This window comes from Apteryx rowi, unplaced genomic scaffold (genome assembly GCF_003343035.1).
Source record: "Apteryx rowi isolate R43461 unplaced genomic scaffold, aptRow1 scaffold_631, whole genome shotgun sequence".
In the NCBI taxonomy this organism is placed as follows: Eukaryota; Metazoa; Chordata; class Aves; order Apterygiformes; family Apterygidae; genus Apteryx; species Apteryx rowi.
The window spans coordinates 444,634-462,337 of record NW_020450907.1 but is presented as its reverse complement, the minus strand read 5'-3'; the positions used below and the strand labels follow the sequence as shown (position 1 = coordinate 462,337).

General features: G+C 36.1%; 1 protein-coding gene across 6 annotated transcripts in view; it reads left to right on the top strand.

The window, feature by feature from the left end:
* The first annotated feature begins 876 nt into the window (after positions 1-876).
* LOC112974842 (ankyrin repeat and sterile alpha motif domain-containing protein 1B-like) overlaps positions 877-17,704 on the top strand; it is a 201,465-nt gene continuing 184,637 nt past the window's right edge. For all 6 annotated transcript variants that reach the window (XM_026084225.1, XM_026084224.1, XM_026084223.1 and 3 more), the window contains exon 1: positions 877-1,077. In XM_026084225.1, coding sequence (XP_025940010.1) covers positions 877-1,077 — 201 coding nt within the window. The remainder of the gene's footprint in view (positions 1,078-17,704) is intronic.

Below are 17,704 nucleotides of genomic sequence, written 5' to 3'. Positions count from 1 at the left end.
GGTTGAAGAAATCATGCAGATAATCTAATTGCTTTGACTAAAATTGTTGTGCAGTTTATGTCTTTTGCAGTACTACAGGAGAGAAACTGTAAAATGTATTCATTATTGATTCATTGAAGGGTTTTATTATTACATAAGCAGAAATACAGACTGCTGCAAATGCTGTATTAAAAGGCAAAAAGGGTATGCAGAGAAAAAAAAAAAAACATGCCATAGGCTATGGCTTATGTTTTGCATTTTCTAATGTCTTGTGAAACGTAAAAATCTACAACAAACAGATATGTAAAGCGTAACTGGTATGAAGATTCTATTCAGATTTAAGTGCTCTAGGTTGCTTTTGAATCTTGCTATTTTCTGCATTTGTTTTGACTGCTCTCATCATTCAAGATTGACGCTTGGATGGGTGTGTAGGAGGAAGCAGCAGCAGCAGGCTTACAGCTTGCAGACAAAAAAAAATCTGCCTTATCTGATGGCTATTATTGAAAATGCGAGGTGTAGCCTAGGCTGGGTAATGAAGGGGAGCGAGCGAGGGGGAGCAAGGAGCATGGAGCTGCATACTGATGAGTGTAGGAGTACTTGATAAAAAGAATTCTTGCTGCTGGCAGTGCATTGCTCATTGTGGAGTATTCCAACAATCACATATAACGGAGAACAGCTTAGCTGACAGCTTGATATGTTTTTTTTTTTTTTTCCCCTTACTGTATGACGTACTGGTCTGTAGTAAAGATTAATAACTAAGAAATGTTGAGCTAGGATCAGATCTTATGCTGTATACTGCCCTGTAAACTATGTTTTACATCTGACTTTTCTGCTTGCTGAAAACATTAATCTGTCAAGCTGGCGGGCTCGTTTGATACCAACTTTCCCAGGAACACAATGTGGCAATGCCACCTCTCAGCCCAGGACTACCGCTATTATCCAGTGGATGGTTATTCGTTGCTTAAACGCCTCCCTCTTCACCCTCCTACAGGACCCCGATGCCCTGTCCAGACAGTGGGACAATGGTTGGAAAATATTGGGCTACCTCAGTATGAAAACCACTTGCTGGCTAATGGATTTGACAATGTGCAATTTATGGTAAGAAATCTTCTGTGCATAGCTGTGTATGTACACTGTAGCTGCCTTTTTTTTGTCTGTCTCTTCTGTGATCATAAAAACCTTAGAGCTATTCTGCATTGCACTAAGAAGATCTGTTAGTGTTTCACTTTTCTATGTCTAGCTAAATTAATATATAAACTGTCCTAGGATAAACTTCCAAATTATACATGTTACAAAATATTCCAGCCAGGAATATGGTAAAAGAAAAACTGAATATAAAGGTTCTTTCTCTCCCCCTCATCAATTTTCAGGTTAAAAAAGAAAAAATGCATAATTCTTTTAATCCATGCTTAGCAGGAGGCAATTTTGCAACATGTAAAAGCTGTACACACCCCTGTCTGCAATATATCACGTTATTACTTCTATTTAAACATTAGCACTATCATAATAATAATTAAATAACATGCAATGCCATTCTTGTATTGAGAGGTATTTTAATTACAGATAATAATTTAATAAAATATGCTATCTCTGTAAGTGGTTCTGGATGTCTCAGTTAAATGTTTTTGCATCTTAAATCAGGCTATGGGATTCACTTGTTGAAACTTGTGCCCTGTTTGAAAAAGTAATACATTCCTTTAAATAGTTCAGTTTTCTTGTTTTAACTCTAGATATTTATCAGGAATATGTGAATGAAGTAAAATTTTATGTACTTCAGAATTTACAGTATATCCATGAGGTATAAAGTGACATAGACCTGACATATGCAAACTTTCTTTTGAAATGAATATTGACAGTAAAGAGAGAAGTAAGACTGTTATATAATCACTCTTCTGTCTGCTTCAGTGTTCTCATTACTTGTACCTCTTGCAAAAATCCTTACCACATTTATTATAAAGTATCAGATCTTAAAGTATTATTAATCACCCCTTATTTAAGATATTTTTAGTGACCATGAATTTCTTGGAACAGTTCTAAATTTTCACAACTTACACCTGGCATATAAGAAACAGAAATGAAACTTAGCATGAATATTATGACTATAAATCCATAATTTGAATTCTGGTTTTCCTATTTCATTTATTTTGCCAGCATCATTATATGCCTATGGGTTAGTGATCAGAAAATTAAGGGACAAATTTATGTCATTTCCACAATAGAGTAGTGTAGAGGTTTCTTCCTGTTTTTACATGGCTGCCATGTGATCTTTTGCTTATATCAATAAAAATCATTAGACTCTTTTAACTTTAAATATTGTTGAAAAAACAGACAAAGCTGCAAGTGTGTGCTGTCAGCCCAGCAGTCCAGCAAAACATTCCAAAAGGCATTTCAAGCCACAGTTTCCCAAAATGCAACTATAAATTCTTATGTATATGGGAGCATTAGTTACATAAGTAGTTGCTCATTTAGTCCGAAAGAGATTACCGAAAGAAATTGTTCACAAGAGGCTGTAGGTGGCATAACAAACGCGGCGGGGTGCACCTACCCCAGGTAAATGATGAGCACCTTGGGAGCTAAAGAAACTGCCCTGGATGGTTTTCCAAACATTCACCGGCTGTAGAGGGGCCTGATCCACATTCTGCTGGAGTTTACATAAGACTCATTTCCTAAATCTCCTATTGGTATACTTACATAAACATACACAGTCTGTAAGAGATTCTACTATCAAATACTCAAATCAAACTTTTTCAGGTATCAGGCCAATTAAGTTATGCCTGCGTACTTGTGTGATAGCTAATGTTCTCTAGTCATCTTGATCTAATCCTTTTCTGAAGCACTTCCGTCTTAAATATATATCACAGGTAAAACACACAGTGACTCTAGTTTTGGCTGCATGCATATGTGAATGGAAGATTAGACCCTTAAATCCAATGATTAAGCAAAAAGCTGTAAAATTATCCAGTAATAAAACAATTATGTCTTAGTAATTTTATAATTATTAATTTATTAGTTTTACACAGTTCAGCATATTGTTACTTATTTCAGTTTGTTTGCATCAGAAATTGAATCTTTCCAGTATTTTACTGGAAATAAAAAAGATCAGAAAATACCAATTTCTTTTTATATTATTCTTTTGAACATATTAGCATTATGTAATGTAAGCCTCTCCTGAAAAATTTAAGAGTGTTTGTTAAAATATTTTACATTTTAGCCAAAATGTTAAAGAGTAAGTATATAGGGAAATTAGAGAGGAAAGACCTGGTATGTTAATAGAAAAATTCAGATTTCTCCAAACTTAAATGTGCTATAGTCTTCTTTAATATGAGAGAACTGGTTTACCTTTATTAAAATTGCTTACATATTAAACTATATTTTACAAGCTTATTAAATTATACATGTGTTTAAAATAGCTTAGTTGCTTATTGAACAAATCTCATATTTCAGTGCAGTAAAAATCAGTTAGACATGTTTGTTCTTCATGCTGTACCATATTCCTGCTTTTGTTTTTCTGGAAGCACATTCTGACCTGCATTTATTCATTCTGTTGCCTAAGCAACAACCATCACACTCCTATTAAGTATGATGTAGTAGTACAGGTCTTACTAGATGTTCAGAACAGGAGAGGGAATATCACAATGATATAATTAATGTCCATGGAAAAACGTACATCTGAGAACAAATATATTCTATTTAGACATCTCTCAACAGTAAAATCCTACTAATTGAATTAACGTTCTAGTTAAAAGGTGTTTTTCAGATAAAAGGATTTCATGGTTATCATTCGTTAGATCACTCCTTGTGTTTAGTCTCCCTTGGGTATTTAGGAAAGGTATGCACTTGATGAACTATGGAAAAAAATATTCATATTGCAAAGTTCATAGCAAACAGGCTATTTCTTACTAGAAAGTCCACACACTTTAAGCAACATGAATAAATCTTCCTAAGTCTAAGCACAGTTAAGTGCAATGTATTTTTTAAAAAACTATGTTGAAAGATAGTATTAAAAATATTAGTTGTGCTTTCCTTAACTACTCTATTTCTATTTACAGAGTATTTGTGCACATTTTTGCAAATGAAATTCCTACATACTATTAGTATAGTGCAGGAATAACACTTGTATAACATTTAGTAGGCCCCAGACAGATTCAGTCCCAAGACTTGGTTCACATATGCTTATAAGAATCAAATCATACTTGAATATATATATATATATATATATATACACAATTATTATTAGCTTTGGTAATTTGTCATGTAATGGGTTACAATATCCTTCATGTAAAAATTGGTAGTGACTGTTTTGTGCAGTGTTACTCTATATTTGACGATGCAGATGATACTGCAAATTTGACAGTGTAAAGGCTATATTGCAGTTAACTAATCCCCAAGCACTGGAGAACAATTAGATCAGTTGTAAATTGTAGTATATAGTCTAGTCTAGATAGAAACACTGAGGAAACCTAATGAATCAGTGAACATTTTTTTGATGCATAGGTCCCATGCATATCCCTAGCGCAAGTTATAGACTTTATGCAGAATTGCAGTCATACATAACTTCCTCTGCTGAGAAAAAGTTGAATTGCAGAGAAATAGATGAAAATATACAAATATATGGGGTTACTACCTTGCATGTAGCTCTCTACAACTTTGGAGCTTCATCAAAGATTCCATTCTGGATCCACAGAGGTAAAAGCAGTTCAATCAAATGACTGCCCACTGGGGACTAGTTTTGATTAAGGACTGCATATGACTATCTATTTATAGGTTGTTCTAATCATTTAAGATATTTTGAAATTGTATCACTTGCTTAATATTGCAGTATGATTAGGATAATCTCTATTGTAAAGATTTGTAAGACACTATATGAGAGAAACAGGGACCAGGCAACCAGAAAGAGTTAACAGAAAAATATGAAGCATTTGATCACATTTTTTGACATTCCAAATTATTGTTCACAAGTAACAATTAATAACCTTAACAGGCATTTGACTCTAGGCTCTTATCTTTTCCCCCTGCTAACTGTGAACTTACATACATGCAACTGACCCCTCTAAGTACTTAAATGGCTTGCATTACCTGAGGAACTAAATATTGCCTAAATATTTCTAAAAGTTGTCTCCTTTTCACTGTTGGGAAATTGAGGCATAGGATGACTGCAGAGTGGAATTTAAAACTACTTAATCATCTGAGACCAACAGAAGCTAGATCTTGAAGTAGCTGCCAAAGTAATATCTAACAGATAATTCAGTTGCCTAAACGTAGGCATCTAGTACCATTGGAGATACTGTAAGGAATCTGGAAGATCCAGACAGGTTGGCAGATATTACTGAGGACCAATAAGACACACAGGCCCATCTTGATTGGCAGCTGGAGGCCTGGTGGGATACCACAGAGCATCTCAGATGGCTCTAGAGTCCTGACGCTTATGCAGCTCACGTGAGTCTTAAACGTTGTTCTATGTCACACTGAGCTTGTCTAGGAAATGAATGTAGATTCCTTGAGTTTCCACTTGGTATCTTAGTTGCACACACATTTCTTTTCCTTCTAATGGTTTACTGCATTTATATTCACGCTGGGAACCTACCTGCACAAAAACAGGAAGCTATCTTTTTTTTCTTTTTGCTTTCACCATGCTAGGCATGGACTACCTTCTCACTCCTTCTTAGCATCTTCTTTTGAATTAAGTTTTGAGTTTTCCTTCCTTCCTTCCATCCTTCCATCCTTCCATCTCTGCCTCCCTCCCTTCCTCCCTCCTTTCAGTGGGTCTGGAGCTGAATTTGTCTGAACTCTACCTTCTCTCAGATTTCATTCCTGGGATTTACTGTCCTGGAATACCCAATAATTCTTCTTGTCTTTAATCTGTGGAGGGTTTTAAATTATCTATTGAGTGTAGAGAATAGACATGTCAGACAGATATAACTCTATTTCTTTAGAGAGAATCATACCTGAAAGAAATTCTCTATCTGCATTGCCTCCAAGTCCTGTACCTGCAGAGATCACTACAGTTTTTATCCACAAATACCTGGTGCAGAAATTGATGATTTGGGCATGAGAAGGAAATTTGAAAGAATGAGTCAGTCTGCCAACACCTTTCTTAAATTAGCCATGCTGCAGAAGATGAAAAACAGGCCAATGTCTGAGGAGGGTTCTAGCCTTTAGTGACTTTAATGACTTTCAGGCGCTGGTTTCCTCAAGTGTTTAGGAGAGGAGATCTACCCTTCCAATATTCAGACTCTGAGCAGTCCAGGCCCATAACAGCTACTGCAGTGACTGCTGAGGACACTCATGGATCAGCTGAAGTGTAAGAAAACTATCAGAAAGCACTGTCTGCATGTATTTTACCCAGAGATGATGAAGAACGATTTAAGGATTTGAGTGATGTGTAGCAAGTCATGTTTTTAGCAGAGTGGAGTAGAAGGAAAACAAGCCCTCCTGATGATGGTTTAAGATTTTCTGCTTGTCTAGTGAAGTCTTTGGAATGTATACCTGGAACCACATGTTTCAGTCCCCTCATCTGGACCTCACTTGGACCCCCAGAAGTCTCATGGTAGATCTAAAGTGCTTGCCATTAAGACTGTGGAGCTCCTCTCAGTGCCAGTGTGGATTCCACCCTGAGCCAAGTGGCCCTTTGTCACTGTACTTGCTTCTGAGTCTCCCTTGCCCTTTGCCTTGTGTAACCCTTTGTGATTGTCTCCTTAGTCCGAGCTGTTAGTCGAACATAGAGTGGGGCATGGTTCAAGTTCAAATATAGACTTCTGTATGTGCACTAGGTATCTAAAATCCCATTATAGTGAGTAGATATCTAGGACTCAATTCAGTTGCCCACATTCACATGGAATCATTTGAGATGTCTGAGACATCTACATAGGGCTGGCATGTATGATACAGGATCTATGGGAAGCTCATATTCATCTGGAGCTTCGGTTGGAGTCTAGGGAGTGTACACTACAGCACCTCAAATGACTCTAGATTCTTATTTAAGGGCAACTAGGTGAAGAACCTCATCAGTCATTAAAGCTGATGGAGCATAGAGTGCATTTTAGCTGATTGGCTGACTAACTGCTAGCATACGTATTTTAGGAAAAATTGAAGTAACTTCAGTTGGTCAGCTGAAACTCTCTCTAGGCCTCACTGAATTTTTTGACTGGATCTCTATAATTGGAGTGAAGTCCTTAAGCTCTCATGTGGACACAAAAGCTTAAATGTCTTAATTTGGGCTAGAATCCACCCAGTGCCCTCCCAAAAGAAAACACAATGTACTGTTATTGGAATATTTTCCTCCTTCCTCAGAACATGCAGCCCTGAGGCTTCAAGATCTTCTTTTTCATCCCAGTAGGGATTCTTCTTACTATTATGAGAGCTGAAAAGTTGAGCTCAGGTGGGTGCCAGAGATAAAGATTCTGCCTGTCATCCTGCAACAGCAGCAGGTCCAACAAACAATCCCATTCTGCATGCTCGAGTTAATGCTTCCATCATGGTATTCCTCAAGTTAGTCCAGAGACAGAAGTACTTATAAATGTCCTCCTCAATATCACATGTGCAAATAATAGCTTGCATTGTCTTTCTGTCTCGAGGTGGTCTCAGACCATTTTTCATCATCCTCATGTGAACTGCATGCAGATCTGGAGAGGCAGCGCTTTTTCTGGCATACCCCAGGGGAAAGGGATTTTAGAGAAATCTGTTTCATGTTTATATATATATAAAAAATATATATGTATGAATGATATATATGTATGCATGTGTATTTAAAAAACAGAGGCACCACAGGCTACTGACTGATCCTGTACTTAACAAAGGACTTTATGAAAGTTCTGGCAGTAATGATTGCTCAAAACAGGAAAAAAAAAGAAGAAACAAGACAGAACTTCTATTTGTTTTACCCAGACAGACAATTGGTTCATAAGCAACCCATTTCCAAACAGACTATTGACTTTGTTAAGACATCCTGACTATGGTGGATTTCCTGAGAGTGAGAGTGAATATGTTTTCACCTAAACCTGTCCCAACAGCTTTATCTTAAAGGTGCATGATCATGGATGGGTCCATCTGCCTGTCTTGTGCAGGAACAGTTCCAGATGTTTCTGGATCTGTTAAGTTAATCTTTAAATATTAAATCTTTTTAAAATTTAAATCTTTTAAAATCTTTAAGTTTTTCTGACTGTTCTGGATTATTTGGCCATCTCTACTTAAATGAAGAACACAAGGTTGTACATAGAGTGCACATAGGCAGGACTTCAGGCTGCACAATTGATGGCCCACCCAGATGCCAAACACTGTATGGGCTGTCCTTCCACTCGCATCTGCCTTTCAGGTTAATAACATCCAGTGCCTGTCTGTCTCTTCAACTGGGAAGGTCACTACAACAGTCTGAGAGCAAAGAGCTTGTCCAATGTACATATCAATGTATTGGGCTCAGTCTTACCCTCACTAGACAGGGTCAGTCCAGACATCAAAGGCCACTGCATCCAGAATCATGATTACAACTTACATTAACAAACAGGGTCCTGCAGGATTCATTGTAACCCCTTTCATCTCTTCAGGTTCTGTTAGACATTCTTTAGGACAAGTCTATCTAAACTTTTTGAAATTCCCACTGCAATCAGTTGGGAAGCAATCACAATGTGCATTTTTTAAAATTAAGCAATTCTTCCATGACGACTATTTCAAACATCTAGGTTTGACAGTGTTTACCTGAGTTCCTAATTAAAATAGCTTACACTGCCTCTCAAGTCATGCCTAATAGCTACATATTAACTTTGTTGCCACCTTTTTCTGTTGTAAAAACTTTTTTGAATATTTTCTCATTAGGAGAACTGAGTGAATTGGTGTAGTTATCCTTTCATATTGAAGTCTTTTAAAATGAGAATGCAGACTGGTAATTTTAGGACATGATTCTACAAATCAAAGAAATATAACACAAGTACAGTATCCTTTCTCTTCAGTATCTAAATGTGTCTATTTTCAAAGAATAAAATGAAAAATGTCTGGAGGAATCTAAATTAAGTTTCAATGCACATTGCATATGCAAATTACTTTTAAACAAAAATTTTATAAAATATGGTTCTTTGAAAAAATTTGATACAAGTGAAATTATTTCATGGTACATATCTGTGTGAGTATGGCACCTGAGGGCTGGAGTTAGTCCCATCTGTCTTAACAATATATCATTGTTGTGCTTGAGCTAAAAGCACACCTGGTGCAGATAGACACTGTGCAAACACTGATAACACCTAAAAAGAATATTCTGAGACTACACATGTAAGGAATTTTCTATGGGCCCCAAATACACGTTTATGAGAAACTAGCAGCAAATTTTTCATATAAAAGTTAGCTTGATAAAGCAGCTGAAAACTCTAAATATGATATAATAAAGCATGACATTTTAATAACTCTGAAAATAAGCGATACCATGCTGATACAACACTCTTGCTATGTATTTATTCAAGGTCAAAACCTCCCAGCTGATTTTGCTGTCAAAAAGGACAATGGCAAAACTCCAAGAATTAGAAATGTTTGTAAACAGAATGATGTGTATACTGCTATTCTCTAACTTAGGAAAGATATGGAAAACATGACAATATGAAAAATCATTAAAAGTACCATAAAGTCTAAAAGATAAGAGAGAAGGAAAGTCTGAGAGAGAACATATAGAGTAAAAAACTGGAGATTTGAAGGACAGTCATTTTATAGTTATATTTATATTATAGAAGAATAAAGGAAAGCTTTGCAATGTAGGACAATAGTAGACCTGAAACCAGAGACCTGTATGTAAAGGAAAATTATAGCTTATTCTAAGTTATTTCATATAGAGATACTTCATAATACAAAAAGAAATTATGCAATACAAGAAATTAAAAAGGAACAAAATATACAGTTGTGTAGATTACTGTTTTAGAACAATATTGTCTAATAAAAAAGAAATAAATGGAATCTTAACCAATAAGTAAATTAATCTCAAACAATGACAAATTTCCCTGACTAAATTCTGAAGATGTTTGAAGGAGACAGCAGTACAGAGGAGCTTGATTACAGATAATTACATTTTAGGATACTGAAGGAGTTATCAGGGAAAGATTAATGGGAACTAACAGAAATAAAAATGGCTACTAACTGGAAATAAATATAAGATTCTTGGACGCATTTTCCTTTATAAAAGAAGATTAGGTGATGTAAGAAAAGCTCAGGTAGTTATATGAACAGGTACTTATGCAAATGAAAACAAACAGAAACTATATCTAAAATAAAGAAAAGAGGATAAATCATGAGAGGTTAGGCAAATAAGCAAAATACAATATGGAAAAAAAATTAGAGAAAATGACATAGCATTAACTATGCAAGTAAAATGAATTCAATTTTTTAAATGTGCTATAGCTAAAAGAAACATTAAAAACATTATGACCACTGCTAGAACTCATGAGAAGAGTCATTTTAGCTTTAGTGCGAAGAACAAAGTTCAAGAATTAGTGAAATACAGTGAGTGTTAATGAAAAACACTGAGATATTAGAGCAAGAGAGAGAGAAAGCTCATACTGCAAGCAGATAAAAGAATACTTAGTTAATTAAAATAAATGAATGATCTGGATTAGGAGATATTTGTTGATGAGTTAAGAAAACTGAAGTGGGAATACTAGATCCTTTATTGATCATCTCTGAGAACTCTTGGAGAATGAATGAATTAGTAGAGGACACATAAAATGCAAATATAGTACCAATATATTTTCCAGATCACAGGATTCATCCTGGTATAGTTTATCAGCCTCCTGACCTGTTTGTCTTCAACCTTTCACCATACAACTAATGCCTTATTCAAGCAAGAAATTGATGGTGATGTTATTAGCCATAGATAGTTACTGTCGTCAGTACTGAGTCTGGTGAGGAGAAAATGGGGAAATGACTAGACTGTGGCAATTTGGTGTAATGAGAAGAGAAGAAAGACAAATGAAGTAATTGTGCAGTTGAGAGGAGAACAAAATATTTATGGGAAACCAGTAAAGAAACAGATGTATTGTACAAGGCATTGTGCCTTTCATCGAGTAGATGAGAAGCTTTCCTTCCATCAAAAATAATTAAAATTTCAACAAGGGAGAGAACCTATAATTTTGCTAGTATAACTACAGCCACGTTTTAAAAGCCTTTTCTAGAATACCAGAATTGCCACACAAGTAAGGCATTGCTGGTAGAGATATTGCCTGACTCCTAGATTTACCAGGCACACAAACTTTCTATCCTTCATTTTAGAGACCTTCAGTATTCCCCCCATTCATGAAAATTATTCCCTCTCCACACACACACACACACACACACACACACACACACACACATTATACAACAAGAGCACCAAGGTGAAATACTCAAAGAGCTCAGAAATAAACTGGAAGTGGAGAGCTGCAGTACCTGTGCAACCTCAGTTTGTTCCTCTCATTCATATGCCTTATGATAGTCTTCAGTGATAGGATTCTCTACTGATTTTTTTTTCCCCTCAGGACGCCTGCCTCATTCAGTGTACTGAAATTTGAGTATGCATGAGTGCACATTTCAAAGAGCTACCTGTTAAAAATAAAACTTGTTTTTTATTTTTCTGATGTTGCATTACTTAATGATTTTACAACCTTAGCCCAATGGTTGTTTAAAACAATGATGAGACCCCCCCCAAAATGCCTTCTCATCTAATTCAGCAGTGATTTACAATTGTCTAGCACTGTTCATCTGGATCACTGGGATTATGTTATCAGTCTGAAGGATTTATACATCCAAACATTCTTCTTGCTTTTCAAAGCAACATTTGCATTGCAAAAATTGGGAAATGAAGAGTTAGAAAAGATAAAAGGACAACACTTGAGAAGATCATTTGTTTCAGACAACAAAAAATTAATGCATTCAGCTAGAAACACTTTTGTCATGATTTTTCAGACAATGAGCACTCTGCATTGGAGGTCACCTCTAAAAATTTTGTTTTGAGTGTTCTACGTGAGTCTAAACACAGGTTCAGTTCTAAGGAATTTGACGCTCTTGACTTTCAATGGGAAAAAAGATGTATTCTTCAACTGCTAAAAGTAATGTAACATCCCAGTGAAGATAAAACAAATTGCCTTGTCTTTACTGTGATTTTATGCCACATAAGCATAATTGCTTGAATTAACAACAAACTTGTATTCATCATGAACGCAAGGTCACACAATGAAATTCGCATCTGGTGGCTGGTCTTGTTCTTAGTCCACTCCTGAGGAAAATATATTTTCAAGAAAACAAATACTACAAATGCTACTTTATTCTCCAAATAATTTAACTTTGCAGACTGTTAAAACACCACCTGAAACATTTCACACATTTTATTCACTATCTAACGTATTACATTCTATATAGTTTGCCATCCTTCATTATGCTCCAGTTACCATGCAGATGGGATAAAATTTCTGAGCAACAATAAACTGCATTTGTTTTAGACTGGTTTTCCTGAAACTGATGGTAAACACAATTGTTGTACATATAACCCATGACTTAAAATCTCGTGTTTCAGGCTTTTATTAGTATTATCTTATGCAGTATTTTATCGAATTACTGGAAACTGAGTGATTTAACATTATTGATGGCAACGCCAATGGGCTAAATTTGCTAGACGTATCATACCTGCTTTATATTTGTTTGAAAAGTCTCTGACTGGATAATAATCCTTTGAACATTTTTTGATTCAAAGACTAAATTAGATGCAAGTTTTGAAATAGCATGAGTACAAATATGCTGGATGAATGCCTATCAAATAAATGACCTTTCTGGTGTAAATCCCAAACAGTATTTTCTCTGAATCCCTAGTTAACAGCCATGAATTGGTTAAAAATGGCCTTCTATGCATAATCCCCCTTTACAATTAGGAAAAGGGGGGAAAAGGTCTGCATCTAAGTCACTGAAATCTTATAGATCAGGCTGAAAAATACCTGAGCAGTGGGTTACAGCTCTTACAATCTCTTAAGTGATTGATTGTTTCTATTCTTCAGTAACCACACTATTTAACAGCTTTTTCAATGCTTCTCCAAACAGCTCCCCTTTTAATCACATAGAAAGCTCACTTCTTTAAGTTAAGATGGCTTTTCTAAGGAAATAATAGTTCTTTGCTGCTATGCCACATTAGGATAAAAGATTGTACAATAGTGAGTTGGTTTTTAGCCTTGATCCATTTTTAAATATAGTATGAATATTATAGTTCTGTTAGCTTCTCTGAACTCCCTAGGCATCCCTCTTGTTGCCAGAAAGGAATTATAAATTGACAATACAAGTTATTTCATTTCATTTTCCAGCTCTCTTGGAATTTGGAAATGTGTCTATTCTGTCCATGGACTTTTATTTCTTGTTGTTCTAATTTTTTTAAATATGTGTTTTATTGCCTTTAGATATAGTAGACCTTCACTTTCTGCCAAGAAAAATAACTTTATGCAGCAAGAGTAGACAGTTATGCCAAAGAACCCAGATACAGACAAATCTTTGATTCCCTGCAGTATCAGTCCTTTTGTCAGCAAATTCTATTGTCCCTGTTTGTATGGTTTGATTTCTCTCTGTTTCTAACTACATATATAATAGCACCTTGCTTCATATATGTATTTGTTTAATATGCACGCTGATTTCTTTCATTCATGAACAATAAGAAATGGCAATTCATGAGAAGAATAAAGGAAACCCTTCCTGGTAGATGTGGTAGAAGGATGGTCTGTGGAGAATGCATAGGACAGTATGTCTAAAGGTCTGTTCTGGGATCAGTCTTTGATTTGGAGTATGACTTTGGGGAAGCCACTTCTCTGTTCCCTTAATTATCCAGCTCATATTGCTGCCCCCACATATGAAATCAACTGAGAATCCTGGGACAGAAATACATGTATATTAAGAGCTAATTGTGGCCAATTAACTCATTGGCCTTGGAAAGTACAGGTTTCTAAGTAACTGTAGTTGGAAAGCACAGTTTCTCAGTATGGAGCCTGAGTCAATCACCTGAGTCATATCACCTGAGGAATCTCATTTAGTAACTTCATTTAAGTTCTGAATAAATTCAGTAAAAATGATGGGACTCAAGTTAAAAACACTGCATGAAAACAAAACAAGTATTTAATACTTATTAATGTTTCTAGGCCCCAAACAAAATGAATCAGGAATGTTTTCCATGTATGAGCTAGTTGTATTTAATTTTAAATTATTTTAACCTTTAAGTCATGTGCTTCATTGCTTCTACAAGCCAAACTCATGGCAGAAGCTACTTCCTAGCATTCCCCTTTCCCTCTAGTTCCTGAAGTTATCTGGGTACCACTCTTTCTTCCTCTTTATTTCAGAAATTCTCTAAATCTGGCCCCTTCCACCAAAATGCACCTCTGTTTCTGAGCTCTTTCCCTGCCACAGTATCCCTGCAGGCCAGGCTCTTGTGCTCCCTGTCTCCTTTTCTCCATTTCTTCTTTCCTCAATGGAAATGACTGTGCGTCTTTTTTCTCTCCAAATCTTTGCCTCCTGTTCTTCAAGCTGAAAGCTGGTCTCCTCTGTTTTTCAGCGCAGGTTTTGGGAAGACAGTAACACAGAAAAGGAAAGGAGGGAGGCAGGAAGAGAGGGAAAGGGAAAGGGAAAGGGCGAAGACTTCTTCACATTTAAGTCATTTTACTGACTTAGCACATTTTAGGAAGTCCTGAACAGAAGGTTTGACTGACAAATCTTTGAAAGCTTTTACATATGCAGACCAGCAGAGGGGCATTCAACTGGATTGTCATCACAGAGACATTTTTATCACTCTTTGGGCGACAGCTCTAGCCCAACAGAATTGATGCTGAACAAGAGCTGGTGTGCTTGGCTGGACTTAAACTGGGTCCTTGCAGAAAGCTGGACATGCTGTCCAGTGCATTTGGTAGTATCATATTATTCAGATATTTCCATTTTTTGAAGTTTCTCAGGCTTCTGGTTTACCTGCACAGTTAGCTACAAATTGAGACAACTTTTCTTGACAGAACTGTTGTGCTGAAAACTCTTTGATATCCATATCCAAGGGAAGAAGCAATAAGGCCGGATTTTCTGAAGTGTGAGTGCTCACCACTAAAACTGAATTTGACCATAATTCTCCTTTGAATAGGTAACATTCTGTGAAGATAAGTGCTTAGTACTCACTACACTGAGAGAAAACAATTGCTACATATAGGCATTGAGAGGTAATAGATCTTTTTTTCCAAATTCTGGCCTTAATTTGTCTTCACTGTAGATTGTTATCTGTATAATGGGTATAAAAATATCACCTTGCCTTGCAGGAGTCTTATAAAATATTTTAATTACTGTTTCAGAGTTGTCCAAGTATTATTTCAATGAATGTAAAAAAATATGTGACAAGAAAATGAGTCATTCGTATCTGGTGAGGCTTTCAATGGCAAACTATATATAAGACATGGACCCACACAAAGAATGATAAAGGCTAAGAAAAGAAATGTCAGCTATCTTATTTCATAAGTACTATCCAACCCCCTGGATTGAATTCATGGATTATTTGGAAATACAATTGCACTGCATGTATAATATAATGTAAAAAATACATATTCCATTTCCCAGGACATACGTATCCTATTTTGGAGGTGGGGGTAAGTCAGTGTTGAACTGGAGAAAAAGTAGATATGAAGGGAGGAAGGGAATAGAAAAGGGAAAGTTTACATTCCTGGGTGCTCACACAACCAGAAATCTAATTTCTTATTTGTCTGTTTCTTTCTTTCTTGTTTTTACATTTCAGAATTATAAATATTATTGTTCTGTGGCAAGATATTTAAAGATTGCAAGCAAACTCTTTTGATGACTGTAATAATTAATATATTAGGTTGGATTCAGACAATAGCTACACAATTTGTTATAGGTTCTAGGTGAAAGTTACCATGTTATTGGTGACATAGCTAGATGGTACTGCTTGAAATGTTGTTGTTTGTTGTCATGGTTTAACAAAGAAATAATAAGAAATGCAGTAATCAGTAGATCACTCCAGAATGCACTGCCTACTTATCACCGGCTACGCAGCTATTTTCCAAATCTGAAATTGAGAACTTTAACTTTCAGCAGACTTAGTGTAAGTGGAACAGTTTTCCCCCATTCATTGGAATCATTGCTCAGTTTTACCTTGTTCAAGTATTTTAGAGATGAGCACAGGGCAGACAGTGAAATATCCCCTTCATGGAGAGCAAAAATGCCCTTTCTTCCATGCGCTCTGCAAGTTTGGGCCTATCATCACAATACATTTTCTGTAGAAATTACTCTTATTTTAATGCTTGCAGAATATATCATCCCAAAATTAATCTGGAAGATGGCTAGGCCAGGGCTCCTGCCACCTCTGCAACACACAAGGAATAAGTTTTGCAGTGCAAGGATGATTTCCTGCAACACAGAAACGAGATGGAAAAGCAGCTTCCTCCAAATGCTGCAGAGCAACTGAGCCTTGTGTATCAGTCCAAATCTGTGGTGGATTTGTACTTAACAAGATCAGGTCTGCCTGCAATATATCTAGTCCGGGTAAATACCCATAGGGTTAACTTCAAATTATGCCATTGATAAGAGTGGAAAAAAGTATCTATGACTAATTATTTATGTATTTCACTGGGCATTCAGCTTTGGCCACTAACAGAGACATCTAGCCAATGAGTAAGCATGATCTTTAATCTCATCCAGTATGGCCATACTCATGATTCTTGAGAACAAAAACCTTGATTTTCTAGCATATTTTTGAGGAGCAGTGTCTGGTCAGTGCTGAAGGTATGCTTCATGGCACAAATCAATCATTCTTGAAGTCTCTACATGTGACATGATTCCTAACATGATGCTGTAGTCCGTGCATGACATATGAGCTGGCCATCCAGTTGAACGATAATTAATCTTCTTTTATCACTATATGGAAATGCATTTGCCAAATTGTTATCAGAGAACAATAGCACCATGTATTGACATAAAGCATATGGGATCATATTACAGCAATCTTCTTGTTGCTATGGTAACAAGAGTGGGCCAGCAAAGTGAGCCACCCAGCTGCTGAATTAGAAAGAATAAGAAAAACACAGCCCACTTCCCATGTGAAATGAATTACAAGAACAAGTAAAGGAAGAAAAGAAAATTGTCAACCCTTAATCAAATGTTCTTGTATTTTTAGAAAGAGTATGAAGAAAATGGAGACCATCTCCATTTACTTCATGGGCTTCAGGGACTTGGATTGTACTATCTTTGCACATACTATGAAAATAAATCACGACAGTTTGTGTGACAAAATTCACATGTAACAGAAATCTCTTTTGTGTACTATAGGAGACAGTACCTTATTTAATCCTGATACGCATTCTGTCTGCCTTAACAAAGAAAATCTATAAGAATGCATTAAAATGGATCTCAACATAAAGTGATTCAAAGAAAACATTTCATTTTTCATTTTTGGAATCTGCATCATGTTTTATTATATTTAATAATAAAATACTAAACAAAACAGCATGTTCAGTTGACCTAATAGCCTCCAGTTACTGACATCTAGATCCAGAAAAGGATTTGGGCACCTGCAAGCTAGGCAGTGGCTTCATTTTGCAGTGCACAGAGTAGAATCCAAACAGCCAAGTCAGGCATCCAAGACCATATTAAAAATGCAATTAGGTGCAGCTATGGTGAGCACTGCCACACTTGACTTTTAAGTTCCTGTCTCTGGGATTGGTATCCCTACATTTGAATTAGGCACAGAAATCGGTAGGAAGGCAAA